Source organism: Gastrolobium bilobum, unplaced genomic scaffold (genome assembly GCF_033153095.1).
Source record: "Gastrolobium bilobum isolate Gb01-03AN ecotype WA unplaced genomic scaffold, APGP_CSIRO_Gbil_v1 utg87744, whole genome shotgun sequence".
Taxonomy (NCBI): domain Eukaryota; kingdom Viridiplantae; phylum Streptophyta; class Magnoliopsida; order Fabales; family Fabaceae; genus Gastrolobium; species Gastrolobium bilobum.
In genome coordinates, this window is record NW_026899846.1 from 43,729 (window position 1) to 58,603 (window position 14,875).

At 37.1% G+C, this 14,875-nt stretch overlaps 1 protein-coding gene across 1 annotated transcript in view; it reads right to left on the reverse strand.

Annotated features, from left to right (window-relative positions):
* Window positions 1–14,875, reverse strand: part of LOC133293931 (uncharacterized) — a 50,647-nt gene that overhangs the window by 20,035 nt on the left and 15,737 nt on the right. Inside the window, exons 16-27 of the mRNA XM_061492555.1 lie at window positions 14,592–14,719; window positions 14,231–14,354; window positions 12,820–12,981; window positions 12,576–12,723; window positions 12,374–12,474; window positions 12,024–12,185; window positions 10,996–11,043; window positions 9,425–9,532; window positions 8,865–8,939; window positions 7,996–8,046; window positions 7,568–7,711; window positions 7,346–7,476 (exon numbers count right to left, since the gene is read on the reverse strand). Coding sequence (XP_061348539.1) covers window positions 7,346–7,476; window positions 7,568–7,711; window positions 7,996–8,046; window positions 8,865–8,939; window positions 9,425–9,532; window positions 10,996–11,043; window positions 12,024–12,185; window positions 12,374–12,474; window positions 12,576–12,723; window positions 12,820–12,981; window positions 14,231–14,354; window positions 14,592–14,719 — 1,382 coding nt within the window. The remainder of the gene's footprint in view (window positions 1–7,345; window positions 7,477–7,567; window positions 7,712–7,995; window positions 8,047–8,864; window positions 8,940–9,424; window positions 9,533–10,995; window positions 11,044–12,023; window positions 12,186–12,373; window positions 12,475–12,575; window positions 12,724–12,819; window positions 12,982–14,230; window positions 14,355–14,591; window positions 14,720–14,875) is intronic.

Genomic DNA, 14,875 nt, shown 5'->3' on the forward strand with positions numbered 1-14,875 from the left:
ATACAACAGAGCATGAACGTAATTATAGAAAATTGGTGTCTTGTGCTTTGGAGCACTGTAAGCACTCATTTTTTGACCAAGCCCCATACTTTTAAAAAAAATTTAAAAAAAAAAAAAACTGCTCTCCGATTATTTCATTTTTCAATTATTCTACCTACTTTTTTGTGGTTCACCTCATGGATGCATTATAGAGGAAGAGGAGCCATACTCAAGGGAAGCAGAAATTCTGATGATTTATGAAGACAAATACCCTCCATAATCAAGCAAGTTGGGATGACTCTGAAAAGAGGCAAAAGGAAGTCATGCTTCATTGGAAAGTAGATTTTCTGAGGAGATCTCTTTGCATTGGCTAGAAAGAGAAGAGAAAGCAGCATGTGATCAGAGGATACAACAATTTCTTCTCTCTATACCGTGGCCATCATCAGATGAATCATAGAGGGATGGGCACCAACAACTGAAGGGGTCCATGCTTTAGGGACGCTCCTCAACATGATTGCACACCCACTCTTGACCGGAAATAAAAAGGGGCATCAGAAGCGTAAAAAGGGGATAGGGGGAGAGATAGCAAAAGAGAGGAAGAGGAGATACAGAATCCTTTCTCCATCATAGCACCTTGAGTCCTTGAGGACCAACATAAATTGAACTAAAACACCGCGAGAAACAAACACAGAGAGGCGAGAAAGAGGGACAAGAGGAGGAGAAGCTTGCTATTATTGTTACAGAATTCTGTAGAGAAAACTAAGGACTCACCTGAAGTTGTTCTCTAATTGTTGACACAATCCTTATGTAACCTAACCCTGCTAATCCCACTTCTCACCTTCTGTATGCTATGGTCATAAAGTGTACTGTAATGCCTGGCAACTTGCAAGGATCAACGACTGTCCCCACACACTAACACGAGACTTTTCAGCGTGTTTTGTCCTCACTCGCACACTTTCCGGGAAAACTTCCCAGGAGGTCACCCATCCTAGAATTGCCCCAAGTCAAGCACGCTTAACTATGGAGTTCTTCCGTTCCGGGCTACCGAAAAGTAGATGCATCTTGTTAGTATAGGTAGTACCAATTAATTCTTATAAGTTATTCCCAACTGTACTGTCCCATACCAGCACAGTCTCTGGAATTCCTCTATTTCGGGTGTTGATTCGATTCATTCATGTACCCCCGTCGCTGGAAGCCTGCCAGGAGCCGCTCCTTGTCCATGCCCTTTCGCACCGGCGATCACTCCCCGCCCTCGTCAGCGCCCGGGATGTTACATGTAATGGAATATTTTGTGTTGCTATAGTTATTTTTAAATAAACCGTACATTAGCCGTTCTTTTTTTCAAACTTTTCTTTATGCTACAGTTATAATATATTTTTTGAAATTTAATAACAAGTGGAATGATGGTGTTGTCCTTTGTAAATGTAGTTAGATTGTTTCCTTCCCACTCAAATGGTAACAGTAGGTAGACTTCATCTTCACGCCTCGTTAACTACACCGCATGGTTGCTTGTTATATATTTTTTATTCAATTTTGGGGTTACTTTTTAAGAATCCAATAGTATATGTTTGCAGGTTCTTCTTAAAAGTGTAAATTGATGACTTTGTTTCATTTCATTTGTCTTGATTCCTTTATAGAATTCTGATGACTGATTATTCATATTTTTTTCCTTTTTCCTGCATTCATGGTCCAAAGGCATAATGATGGGGTACACACTAATTTGGGTTTTGATAAAAAAAATTAAATTGACATAATAAAAAATGAAAAGAGTAAGTGCTGAACTTAAAAAAGGAAGGATAAGTTTTATTATTTTTTTATCTCATTTCTGCATATACGTTGTTGTTCTTAGAATTTGTCATTTTAGGGTATATATATATATATGTTAAAAAAATTATTAAAAAACGTTGAAAATAACAAAATACAACAACTAAAAAAATAATTATTTTTCAATTCGGGGATACTGTTAAATTTTAGGATGTTTAATTGATTTAGTTTTTTTTTGTCACGTTATTATAGATTTTTAATTTGTTTAAAAAATGTTAACTTTGTTATTATTCTTTGTGTGTGTGTATATATAAAAATTTAATCTTATTTTTGGTTTGTAATTTTTTTATTAATTGTTCCTTTTTTCCTTATAAATTGTTAAAAATTAATTCATTGTAAATATTAGAATTTAGTTTTCCTAAAATTTTTATTTATTTTATCAAATGGGTAAAATAAAATTCATGCAAATCAATCTAAGGTAACCATCATACTTTTTTTTTGGGGGGGGGGGGGTAATTATCCACCCTTCCTCGTGCATAATGGATTCTCGAGCCTTGCTCAGTTTCAAAGACCAATTCACAAAGACAAAAAGGTTTTTCAAATTTAAATTAAAATTGGTGGTGACTTCAATTTCCAAGTCGGTCGTTACAAGCATCATAGGGCACACCACTAGATTGGGAGTTAGCCATAGTCACACTAAAAGACAAACAAACACACGGGATAAGGAGTACATGAACAATACATGGGAACAGGCTCCAATCAAGACGAAAAGTTCAAATCCATAATCGGAAGCGGAGGGCGACCAAGTCTATCCAAGTCACAGGCCTGTCACGCACCGTTGGAAGAGACAAGATGACGCGACTTTGTTTGATGTGTGAGTGTGTCGCAGGGAGATGGAGGCTAGGTCTTGGACAGATAGGATCGTCGTGAGAAAGCGGTCCGAACGGCGGATGGATAGGGTTAATGTCGAGTCAAGGTCAAACCCGCGTGTGAAATCGTCCAACCCCAACACGATATGTATTCGTTTAAGTCAAAAATTCAAACTTGGACACAACTGTGAGTCACGGGTCACACTGGTTGACACGCAAAAATTGAAAAAATGATTTTTTCTAAAAAAGAACTTGACTATAGCAAGAAAACATGAATGAAATACGCGGGTTGACCCATGACTTACAGTGGGACGTGTCAAAATCACCATAATTCCAACTAATTTTTTTGTTTTGGACAAAAAAATTCCCAGGTTGACACCCAAGTCTCACGGGTCAGCCCGTGACATGACACCAATAATGCGTGTCATTTTACAAAACCCAAACACGACCTGTTTGAGCCCAAAAGTCGACATGATACGCGTTTTGACATGTCGTGTCGCGGGTTGACCCATGGGTTACAACATATTTTGCGACCCCTACTATTTGGTAGTGTTATCTGCGCAGCTGGCTCTTTTCAATGCCAACTATTCAATTTCCTAGGTGGATGGCCCCAATCTTCACTCCAAATGCAATCTCATGCAGTGTCGACCCGTGCGTCACGACACGTTTTACCACCCCTACTATCCAGTAGTGTTATTTGTGCAATTGGCTCTTTTCCAATGCCAACTTTCAATTTCCAAGGTGTATGTATGGCCCCCCCGATCTTCGTCCCAAATACAGTCTAGCCCTAGCATTCTTTGTTCTATATGCACTATGACCCCAACCTTTGTCCTAGACATGCTTTGGCCATCGATTTTGTCTCTAATGCTTTGGCATTGTCTATGTAAAGAACCTTGGGATACACCACCCCAAAAGCTAGCTCAAAGGGTCGGAGTGCCCAAGGCCTTATAAACTCCACATTAGTTGCTCATACAACCAATGTGGGACTATATATCTCAACACGCCCCCTCACACAAGAGCCCATTGGACTTGAAGAGTGGATGATTCAACAGGCCCAGCCTACCTGTGCTAAGAAATTCCACAAAAGAAAGTGGGGGGGCGGAGAAGTTTGAACCCGGGACACGAGGCTCTGATACCAACCAAGGTTCTTTACATGGTACCAGAGCTTGTGTTCTGGGAAACCTAGCTTCCGCGTAAAACCCTTCTCTCGCCGTGCATCATACCGGCAACCCTTTTTTAGCCCTAACCCTTAATTAATCACCAAATATTTATCCTTAACCTTGAAAAATCAAAAACCAGCCTCCTTAACCTTAATTAGTCAGAAATCAGCCTCCATTTGCGGCCGAAACCGCCGTTTTCTACTGTTCAAGGTCACCGGAAAACTTTTCCGGCGACGATCTCAACCGGAACACCTGCGAACAGGCTCCCCTCCCTTTGGCGACTGTCTCTGTGGAAGGCCCATCACCGGCGGCCAGCTCACGCGCGGGTGACCATTACTGCGCGTGGTGCTCAAGCGTCGCCTCTCACCAGTGCATGAGCACTGTTCCGGTGTCCTTTTCCGGTGAATCCAGCACAAAACGGCTCGCCCTTCCCTCATCTTTCCAGATCTGTTCTCCGTTCGTCGTGGGTCTCGTCCGTTGAGAAGATATCAGCCAAAAACATTTTGTTTGGCTGTGGATGTCTTTCCAGCACTGTTTGGACATTCTGTTTGGTCCTCTGTTGTGGGTCATCTGCTGTTTGGACATTTTGTTTGCTTACTTTCGCGTGATTTCTTGTGAGTTTGCAGTTCTTTGCTTTTATCTTGTCATTCTTTGTTTTTTTTTATATTTTTTGTGATGGAGAACTTAGGTAGTGCATCCAAAAACATCACTAGCGTCATCTCCAGTACTACCCCCTCCATTACAGCAATGAAACTGACCGGATCTGCTACTTACAAGACCTAGTCTACCTCAATTAAAATATGGTTTACTGGTCAGGGATACGGTAAACATCTCACAACCAAGTCTGCCGGTCAGACACCTGAATGGGAAAAGACTGATGCTCAACTGCTAAGTATCCTCTGGCAGTCCATTGATCCGACGATTATAGACATTTTCATTTCCTTTGAGACCTTCTATGACGTATGGGAGGAAGCTAAAAACCTTTACACCAATGACATTCAGCAGCTTTATTCCATTGTTTCTGGGATCATGGAATTGCGCAAATCACCAGAGTCTCAAATGGAAACTTATACTGGTAAGATTCGTTCTTTGATGCAAGAATTCTTAGCTATGCTACCTCATGCTGCAGATGCCTCTGCATACAAGAAGCAGGTAGAGCGCTTCTTTATGGTCGTAACCCTCTCTGGTCTTCCCGAGGAGTTAGAAAGTGTTCGTGAGAATATTCTAACTAGTGCTGAAACTCCTAGCCTGTCACACACTTTCCAGCGTCTTTTGAATCTTAAGGATAAATCAACAGCTCCCACACATGTGCCAGCTACTGATTCCTCTGCATTCTTTTCTCGTTCCAATGATTCCAATTGGAACAGTGGACGCGGTCGCGGACGTGGCCATGGACAGGGTGGCCGCAGACAGAGGCCTCGTTGCAATTATTGCCAGAATCTTGGACATTTTGAAGAACGCTGCAACAGGAAGTACCCTCACTTGAAACCACCGACTGCCAACTTTGCTCAGACTGATGTTACACCACCTTCTACCGGATCAGTAAATCTTTCAAGTTCCGACTATGAGGCACTTCTCAAGAAGGTTTCCTCTCAGCATCCTACTCAAGACACTGGTAATCATGTTGCTTGTCTTTCTCAATCATCTCTTGGGCCCTGGATAATAGACTCAGGTGCCACTCATCACCTTTGTGATAATACGGATCTTTTCACTTCACTTTCTTATTCTAATAACTTACCCTCTGTTACTCTTGTTGATGGCACTAAAGCTCCTGCTCGTGGAATTGGGGAAGGCAACCCAACTCCCTTTTTAGCTTTGAACTCTGTTTATTATATACCTGACATTCCTTTTAATTTAATCTCTGTTCGCCAGTTGATTCATTCTCTTTCATGTACTGTTACCTTCTCTAAGCAATCCTTTTCTATGCAGGATCCGGGTACGGGGAAGACGATTGAAGCGGGCATTGAGTCACGAGGTCTCCACTATTTGATTGCACCACCTTCTCTAGTAGCATGTTCTCTCACAGAGTCTCCTGAGCTAATTCACAGTCCTCTGGGTCATCCAAGCCTCTCCAAGCTTCAGCATATGGTTCCTTTTTTATCCAGTGTTAAGTCTTTAAATTGTCAGTCTTGTCAGCAAGGAAAGCACACTCGCTCCTCCTTTGCTAATAGAGTCAATAAAAGAGCTGATGCTCCCTTTTCTATTGTTCATTCTGACATTTGGGGTCCGAGTCGAACAATGTCTGTTTTGGATTTTCAGTATTTTGTCACCTTTATTGATGATTTCTCTCGTTGTACTTGGGTTTATTTAATGAAAAGTTGTTCTGAATTATTTTCAATTTATCAAAAAATTTGTGCTGAAATAAATACTCAATTTGGTGCTTCTATTCAAATCTTGCGCGGTGATAATGCAAAAGAATATGTGTCTCTTGAATTTTCTAATTTTTTGGAGAAACGTGGGACATTACACCAAGGCTCTTATGATTAGATGTTTTCTAATTTTCTAATTAGTTGGTGCTTCTACTCAATTTTCAGCATTTGTTAATTCCAGTTATCAACTTGCGGATGTTTTCACCAAGGCTCTTAGAGGTCCCCGAATAGATCATATATGTAACAAGCTGGGAGCTTATGTTATATACGCACCAGCTTGAGGGAGAGTGTTAGAAATATTAGAATAGAAAATATTAGATATGATTAGATATGATTAGATTTGAATAGATTACTTCCTATCTGTTAATATTCTGGGCTTCTCACTTAAGCTCATTAGGGTCTCTATATATTGTAACTCTTTGTATTAGATTAATACACAATTGAATACAATACAAGTTCTTACTTTCAAGTGTCTACTTGACCCTATGTATGTCCTATTTCCACTAACGATCATTCTGGTGACTTCTTTCTTACCAATGAGTCATGCAATGATGAATTAGTAATGAATTGGATGTGATTTTTACCAACCTCCCATTATGAATCGTACCGACAGTGTGGTTATGATGCACACTAGCCTCAATATTAAATTTTTGGGCCTCCTTAGTTTTCTAGTGGTTTGAAGTTTCCAAATGTTGTTCTTGATGAACTTGGAGGAGAAGTTTTAGTTCTTGATACGTATAATTGTTTGCCGGGACATTTTCATTAATGGTCATACTAAGACATCGTCGCTTTATGAGTGAAAAGGTTCAACATAGGCTTTGAGGACAACTTGTTGACTTCTTCACAAAAGCACTCAACAAGAATAGAAAAGATTATATTTGTAAAAGGTAAGGCATGATTACCATCTATGCTCTAACTTGAAGGGGAGTGTTAGAGAATAGCTATTAAGTTATATATCTACTTATAAGGTTAACAACAATGAGTTGGTCATTCCTATTCATATTTTTTTCTTAATTTTCTCTAGATTGGAAAATTAAGCTTACAGCAACATAATATAATTGAAGAGCATACCAAACAATGACAAACACACTTAGAGTTTTACAAATGTCATAAAATTGGAAGTTTATGTACATCAACTATAGATTGAAAAATATTATGATAGAATATAGGTATAGAATAAGAGAAATAAAAATTAGAATCATACCGTGCACAATCTGAATTCCTTTCAAGGTACAATTTCAAATCCACAAAGCACCTCTTCTCTAATGGTAGTATTTCAAAAGATCCAGAATTCAGCAGCGGAAACAGTTTATGCAGAATTTGATATGCTAGTAACTGCAAAACACTCAAGCATATTTATTTGAGTATGAAAGAGAGAGAGAGAGAGAGAGAGAGAGAGAGAACAATCAACACCATAAATGCTAACCTGGGTAAAACCACGTAAGCTGTGATGATGTGAAGTTAACAATGGAACTAGAGGAGGAAACAATTCATCCAAATGCCTAGACTGAAGATCTTTAGATGAATTGAGAATGACATTAGCTGCTATGAATACATAGGAAGATAGTGCCTGCATTTTAAGCCTAACAAATTAGGAGATATATTTAAGCATATAGCAGAATGATTGTTCTAACAGCTTAGAATATTACGTATGTAATTTGTAAAACCCTAATTTATGTTAAAGAATGTGGTATTAAAAAATTGCGAAGTATCAAAACATATTAACCTAAAAAAATTAAGATAAGAAATAAGTGTTTTTTACGTCAAACCAATGAAGAACTTGTAACTGCCAGTCCATGATAACAATACAACACAGTAAACCAGAGGTCTCATGTCATAGAAAACAATATTTACCTGTGGTCTCATGTCATAATCGCGCAATATAGGGACCAATTGTTCTTTAACCTGTTAATTTGACATTACAAAAAGTTGAACAGAAGAGAATTACAACTGAGACAGGAAACAGATTACAAACTTTGCATAATAGGTGGACACTGAATTGGGTATGTAACAGATTTACAAGAAGTTTAACCTGCCAATAATTTTCTTACAACTTTATGTGAAATTAATCTGAAAACACAAGGAAACTGAAAGAGAAATTATTTTTTCTCATCCCCGAAAAAAATGTACAAGAAGCCAAGGGATGAACCTTACTTCATTTAAATAATTTATTTAGGCCCAGGAAACCAAATCTCAAGTAAACAACACCAACATACAGCTTTCTTGGCCATGCTGTAAAACAAACAAAAAACTGCTTTTTAGTTTTAACAAGCACTTCCAAGTTTTTGAGGTTTTTGGCCAAAGTATAAAGTGGTTTTATGCATCAAGAAAGTGGCACTTCTCCTAGAAAGCAAAAGCAGAAAATCTGGTATTGCTATTATATGGAGCTTAAAAGGATAATTTTTTGCTATTGCCTCTGTTACGGGAAGAAGTGGTCTTAAGCGGCTATATGGTGCTTAACCATGGCTTTTAGAAGGGATTCTCAGCTAGACATGCAGAGAGACTAGTGTTCTATGCTTAGATGATGTGCTTTCTTCTCTGTTTTGGTTTTAAGAGTTTTTTCGTTTCCTTTTCAAGGGTATCTTATCCTCTGCTCTTGTACTTCTTTATTTCTATTGTATAACCAAAAAAAGAAAAAAACTAGTTCCAACTTCCAAATGAATAGGGGCATAAATATAGAGAGGAAATGCCAGAAGGAAAAAGGGGGAAGAAGAAAGTCTTACAAGTGATGGAAACTTTAAGTAAATGTTGATTGCAAATGTCTCTAAGTATTGACGAACAGCAGGTAAATTATTTCTCTGCAAGAATACAAAAGATGTATTATTGCCATTTAGTATCATAGAAGAATGAATACATGTTGAAAACAGAAAAAAATGGCAGTGCAAGAGTCGAAATGATAATTAGGTTTATAGAAATCGGCAACTGGACACAAAATAATTTATATCTTTAAGCCATTTTCCTTTTTATGGTCAGAAGTGATTTCTATTTAATAGAATGCAATGCAAATATAATCAAACAAGAAGACTAGCATGCATCATCAACAAACACATAGAAAGAGGAGAGAAGCAAAACATGGTAATTGTCATAAAATTCAAAGCGAAGACATGAAAACATAAGTAAAAAGATCCAATAAAATATTTACATGAAATTTAAAAGAGAAGATCATGCATATGTTATAGGAGTTCAAAATATATACTTCCAGTAGCATCAAATGCACAATATATCAAATACTTCGATAGGAAAATTAACATTAAAAGATTGGTATAATGCAAAATTTACTTACATTAAGTGATATGTACAAGTAATCTACAACTTTCGCAACTATATCTTCCTTAACAAATGGTGACAAGACACATATTATTTGCCAAGCCCGTATTTTGCGTCTATGAATCTGTAAAATCAATGTAACAAAATGAACAAAATAAGTTATAGCAAAGATTGATATGAGCAAAAATTGGGGTAACAATAAGAAATTTCCAGTTTCACGCCACATCTAAACCATTGAAAGCAGCAAATCTTTAGAGATACTCTCTTAGACACGAGGCTAATTGGGATATAATTCCATTTACACAGAGAAACAAAGGGCAAGGTATCCGCCACTATAGATATCACTGAGAGATATTATCATGACAATAAAGGCTTCAGATCCAAGTTAACAAGTACAATGAAAAACTTTACAAAGGTAGAAAGTGATTTTAGAAGAGAATCTGTTATAAATGATAATCTGCACTGATGTCAAGGAAAATTATTCACAGGTAGACATTTCATTTACAGATTTTAATTTTTAATCAATCAAAGTTATTTTTTTTAGTTCAATATATGCATTGCTAATTATTCTATTCCAGGCAACCTTCTAGATGAATGGAGGAGACATAAATATTTAATGCAACAAATTTAAAATAATTAATTAAATGCTAATAATGATTGTCATCAACCATCTCTCACAAAAGTTTAAGTTGTTAGGTGAAGACACAAGAATGGTTTTATTTTACATCTCGACACACCCCCTCATTGTGTACGTATACTTCTAACTTAGTGATGGGGCCCAGAGAATAGTTGTTAAAGTAGTTATGGAAATGGTTGGGTGGTTAAAGTTGTTAAGAGTAGGGACTTAGCTTAAAATAACAGAGGGGTAGAAGAGGGAGATTGATATTTGTTAGTTTCAGAAAACAGGGCAGTGGCTCAGTTGTAAAAAGGGAAACCCTTTGTTGAAGGGAAAACCCTTGGAAGGAGAATTCTCTCCTTTGGTCTATGTCTGAGATTCAGTAAATCATTACAGAAGTGTTCTTTCTCTTTCTCCCTTCTCTCTCTCTCTCTCAGCTCTCTTTCTAAAATCTAAGAATTTTATCTTCAGGTTTTGTTACACATACTCACTTGTGTTAAATTTTGTTGTAGCTTAAGCCTCAGCCATTGTAACGGTAACCTGTATATATCCTCACTGGTTTCTTTCTTTTCAAAAAAAGCATTCCCCCTAACATCACACAATATAATCCGACCAAGTTTTGACCTAACCATTAGGATTCCTAGACACCTTGGTATAGGAGTCAAGAACTCCTCTAATATATCAACCAAATAACTCTAGTAGAAGTTTAAGCTGTTTGGTGAAGCCAGATAAATGGTTTTATATTTTATATTATATTTCTAACATGCCCCCTTATACAAGAGCTCATTGAGCTTAAAGGGTATACAATGCACAGGCAAACCTAATGTGCTAAGAAATTCCACAATATTTTTTAGAAGATTTTTACAATCCAATTGTAAGGTATTGGATTTAGAGTCCCACGTCGAAAATATATTGTAAAGAACCAATTCAGCCCAAAAACTTAAAGTGTAGGGTCAATAAAGGATACTCACAGAACTATACTTTTTGTATAACTCCTTCGCAAGATCTTTGTCATTAACCTACATTCACAAATATTATATTCAACATAAGCATTCCAAAATAATAATCAGAACTTTGTCATAAATGAACAACCTGCACCAAAAAGGCCATGGATAGAATCAAATACGGCATTACCAAAGAAAATTATACAAGAAATTACATTCCAAAATTTGCATAGCATAGTGGCAGCCACATCAATTAAGAATGATAACATTTATACTCCTAGAGTCAGCATGCTCTCTGAATTTGTATCAGCAATCAGTCAACATTATAATGTCACAGTGATTTGTAAACAACTACTAGCTTAGAACAGTGTAAAGAACCAATTCAATCCAAAAGTTTAAACTGATGAGTGAGGCTGCATTAATGGTTTTATATATATCTAACACACCCCCTCACACGAGAGCTCATTGGGCTTGAAGGATGGATGATGTATCAGGCTCAGCCTACCAGTGCTAAGAAACTCCACAAGACTTAATTAATTATCAATTAAATGGGGGCGGTGAGGATCGAACCGTAACATTGAGGCTCTATACTATGTAAAGAACCAATTCAACCCAAAAGCTTAAGCTGATGAGTGAGGCTACATTAATAGCTTTATATATCTCTTAACACAGTTAAATTTCCGCTGTAGACGTACAACTTTTTACGTTCTTGAGGGTTCCTTTTTCCTGCAGAGTATTTCTTGCATGCAACAGTGCAGCTACTTTTCAGTTTTCTTTTCATATATCAATATTATTCAAAACCAGATGACATTATCTTAAAACCTATTCATAATTTCAAGTAAGCCTAAAACATTCTTGGAAAATTTGAAGCCAGATAGCAGCAGGACTAGCAAAGCAAATCTGGGTTATAAAATACCAGGAAGAATAGAAGCACAGCAGCCCAAATATATAACACAATGCATATTTCTGTCTTTAAAATACTCTAGTAGCAAAAAATAACAGCATAATTTAGCATAGAATCTATTCCTGAACATCAATTGACAGTAATTTACTACCACAGAGTCAAGAAGCTCTAGCAAAAACGATTTGCCAGATTCTAGAGCCGCAATGCAATCTGCATCTTCATTTGGTGATCCCACCATACTAGCCAAGTCTGCCAACTTGTAAAACAGAACAGCAACTGATACACGTGCATACAACTCTGTATTAATAAATGCCTGATAAGAGAATTGACCAATTATTAGAAATTCAAAAGCTTTTAGAATTTAAAAAAAAAATTAACAAATTTGCAATTAATAGCAATCAGCATATCATGTTAAGATCAAATGCATTAATTTTTTAAGAAATTTGGGTAGAAAGCCGGAAAATTAAATTAGGGAAATCACTTAAATGTTGAGTTGCTCACTTCAGTCAGCTCAGGATCAGGGTTTCTGGCCAGTAAAGATAACTCCAGTCTTGCATCATTGTTGTCAGCTAGTTCAGCTTCAAAATCCTCATCAAATGCAACTGAAAGAGATAATCTCAAATTCACAATGCTATTTATATAGTAAAACAACAGGCATCCAAGTAAATCACATACTGATACAGCAAATAAACATGTTTGGTACCTGAACCGTAGAGAGATAGCAGTTTGAGCTCCTTCAGGTAAAACTTTATGATCCTAGGATTCAAGAGCCATAACCCTGTTAAGTGCAATGCTGCAAGACGAATTGTACGAGGACTCTTTGTGCCTTCCACGAGAAGATTTTCAATAAACTGAAAGCCAGACATTAAAAGAAAACAGTGACTATTTGTAAGAAATTAGCAGAGAAAACACATGGGAACAGAAAAATAGTTGAAGAAAACACAAACCCATTTCAGAGGACCAGGTGCATTGTCTGTTTGATGCATGCTCTCATCATTAAATACCAAAGGATGCAAAACAGATGACAAAAGAGCAGCAATTGAAGCAACCCTTCGCTTATTGCAGCTTATATGCAATATCCAAGAGGAATGAACCAAATTCCACATCATCTAATCAAATATTGCAATTCATTAGATCAATGAGCATTGCTGGTACGGTGAAGAGAGGAAGAAAATTTCATCATTCACAAACCATTGTGAACTACACTTTCGCAATTTCATGCATGCTAAGAAAAAACTAAACTAAACTAAGTTAGAAGCTATGTGATGGAAAATACAGAAATCATTTAAATCACAAAAATGCTTTACCCAACCATTATTATAGGATCAAAATTAGCAGTTATCAATATCAACTAAGATCAAATCCATTCAACCAATGAAAGTCATGCAGACTAAAGAAAGTCAAGCTATGTGGGCATAATTCACATGTTTGGTAAGGAACTTGTTAATCACCTTAAATTCCCAAGCAAGCTGATACTCTTGTTTCACTTAGCAGGGCATCACATTCATGTGCCCACATACACTGGGCATCTCAGATGAAGAGAGGGAATATGCAATGCATGTGGTAATTTCATGTTTATATACCGAACATGGGCATCTTGCTCAAGCATCTAACATATCTAGGCACCAAATGCCTCCATAATTGCAGACCCCAAATTCCCAATCAATGATAACAATGTTCAATGACTATGCTATTCCAATAAAAACAGTAGCATATATGCTCCAATTAGTTTTGACAATTGTAGGAAATTTTCATTCCTCACAGAATAGCATCTTGAGATGTAAGAAATTTCAGGTGCCATACAACATATTACAAACGTAAATTAACAAAACCAGTAACTAAGGCAAGCTTATCAATTATCAGGGTCCTGGGGTTTGTAAAGCAAACAATTCAAACTAACAACTTAAGTTATTAGATGAAGGGCACATTAATGGTTTTATATTTATCTAATACGCCCACTCACACAAGGGCCCTGGACTTGAAAAGGTGGACAACGCTCCGACCCACTTATCTGTGCTAAGAAACTCCTAAATATTTAATTATTTATTAATAGAAGAGGCGGTGAGAATGACCCCTCGGTCACAAAGGCTCTGATACCATGTAAAACAATTAATTCAACCCGACACTTAAGCTGTTAGATTAAAGACACATTAATGATTTTATATTTCTCTAACTGGGGTTATCAGCATCCTACCTAGCACCACTTAATATGTGGGCACAATGCTGACTGCCCACCTGAATATCAGTCCTCCAAGTTTGCTTCATGGAAATATGCAGGCCGTGAATTCATTCAATAAAAGGCTACATGGTAAATGGAACATATAGAACACAAAATAAACAGCCAGCTATGAAGTAAACCTGCGCATCTATTATATGACAATGGGAAACAACTGCACTTGACGTCGTTTTGGTAACTAGCTCTAATAACATTCTGACTGATCTCAGCATGGTTAAAACAGAACTTTCTCCAGCATTTTGAAGGCTGCAAAACACAGCTTTGAGTAAGCTAAGCTCCATCTATAAGACCAGACAGTGGGAAGGTAAAGAAGATATAGCCAAAAATATAAAGAACACCCATAGTTTTGACACATAATTGGATATTCACCTAGTTTGATAGTCTAATCCATAAGTAACCCTAACTGCAACCAAACAAATCGAACAAAAATCGAGTGCTCACACACGAACACATGCAGATGAAAAAGATCATCCAGATACTTACCTCTCGACGAGATCACCAAAGATACATCTCAGAGTGCCATCTGAATGAAAAGCATGGTTTTCTTCCAAATGAAACCCATTCTTGAGAGCATATGAAGGAATTGACAACAAAGATTCTAGGCACGCCCACTGAATCAGTAAGAAATCAGTTAAAATCTTTCAATTAATCAGTTAACATCCTATAATTAGTTAAACTTAACCATTATGCTAAAGCTTTATGACCATTAATTTGAAGGATGATATGCCAAGACACAGGGGTAATGACTGACCAGAACAAATAAACAG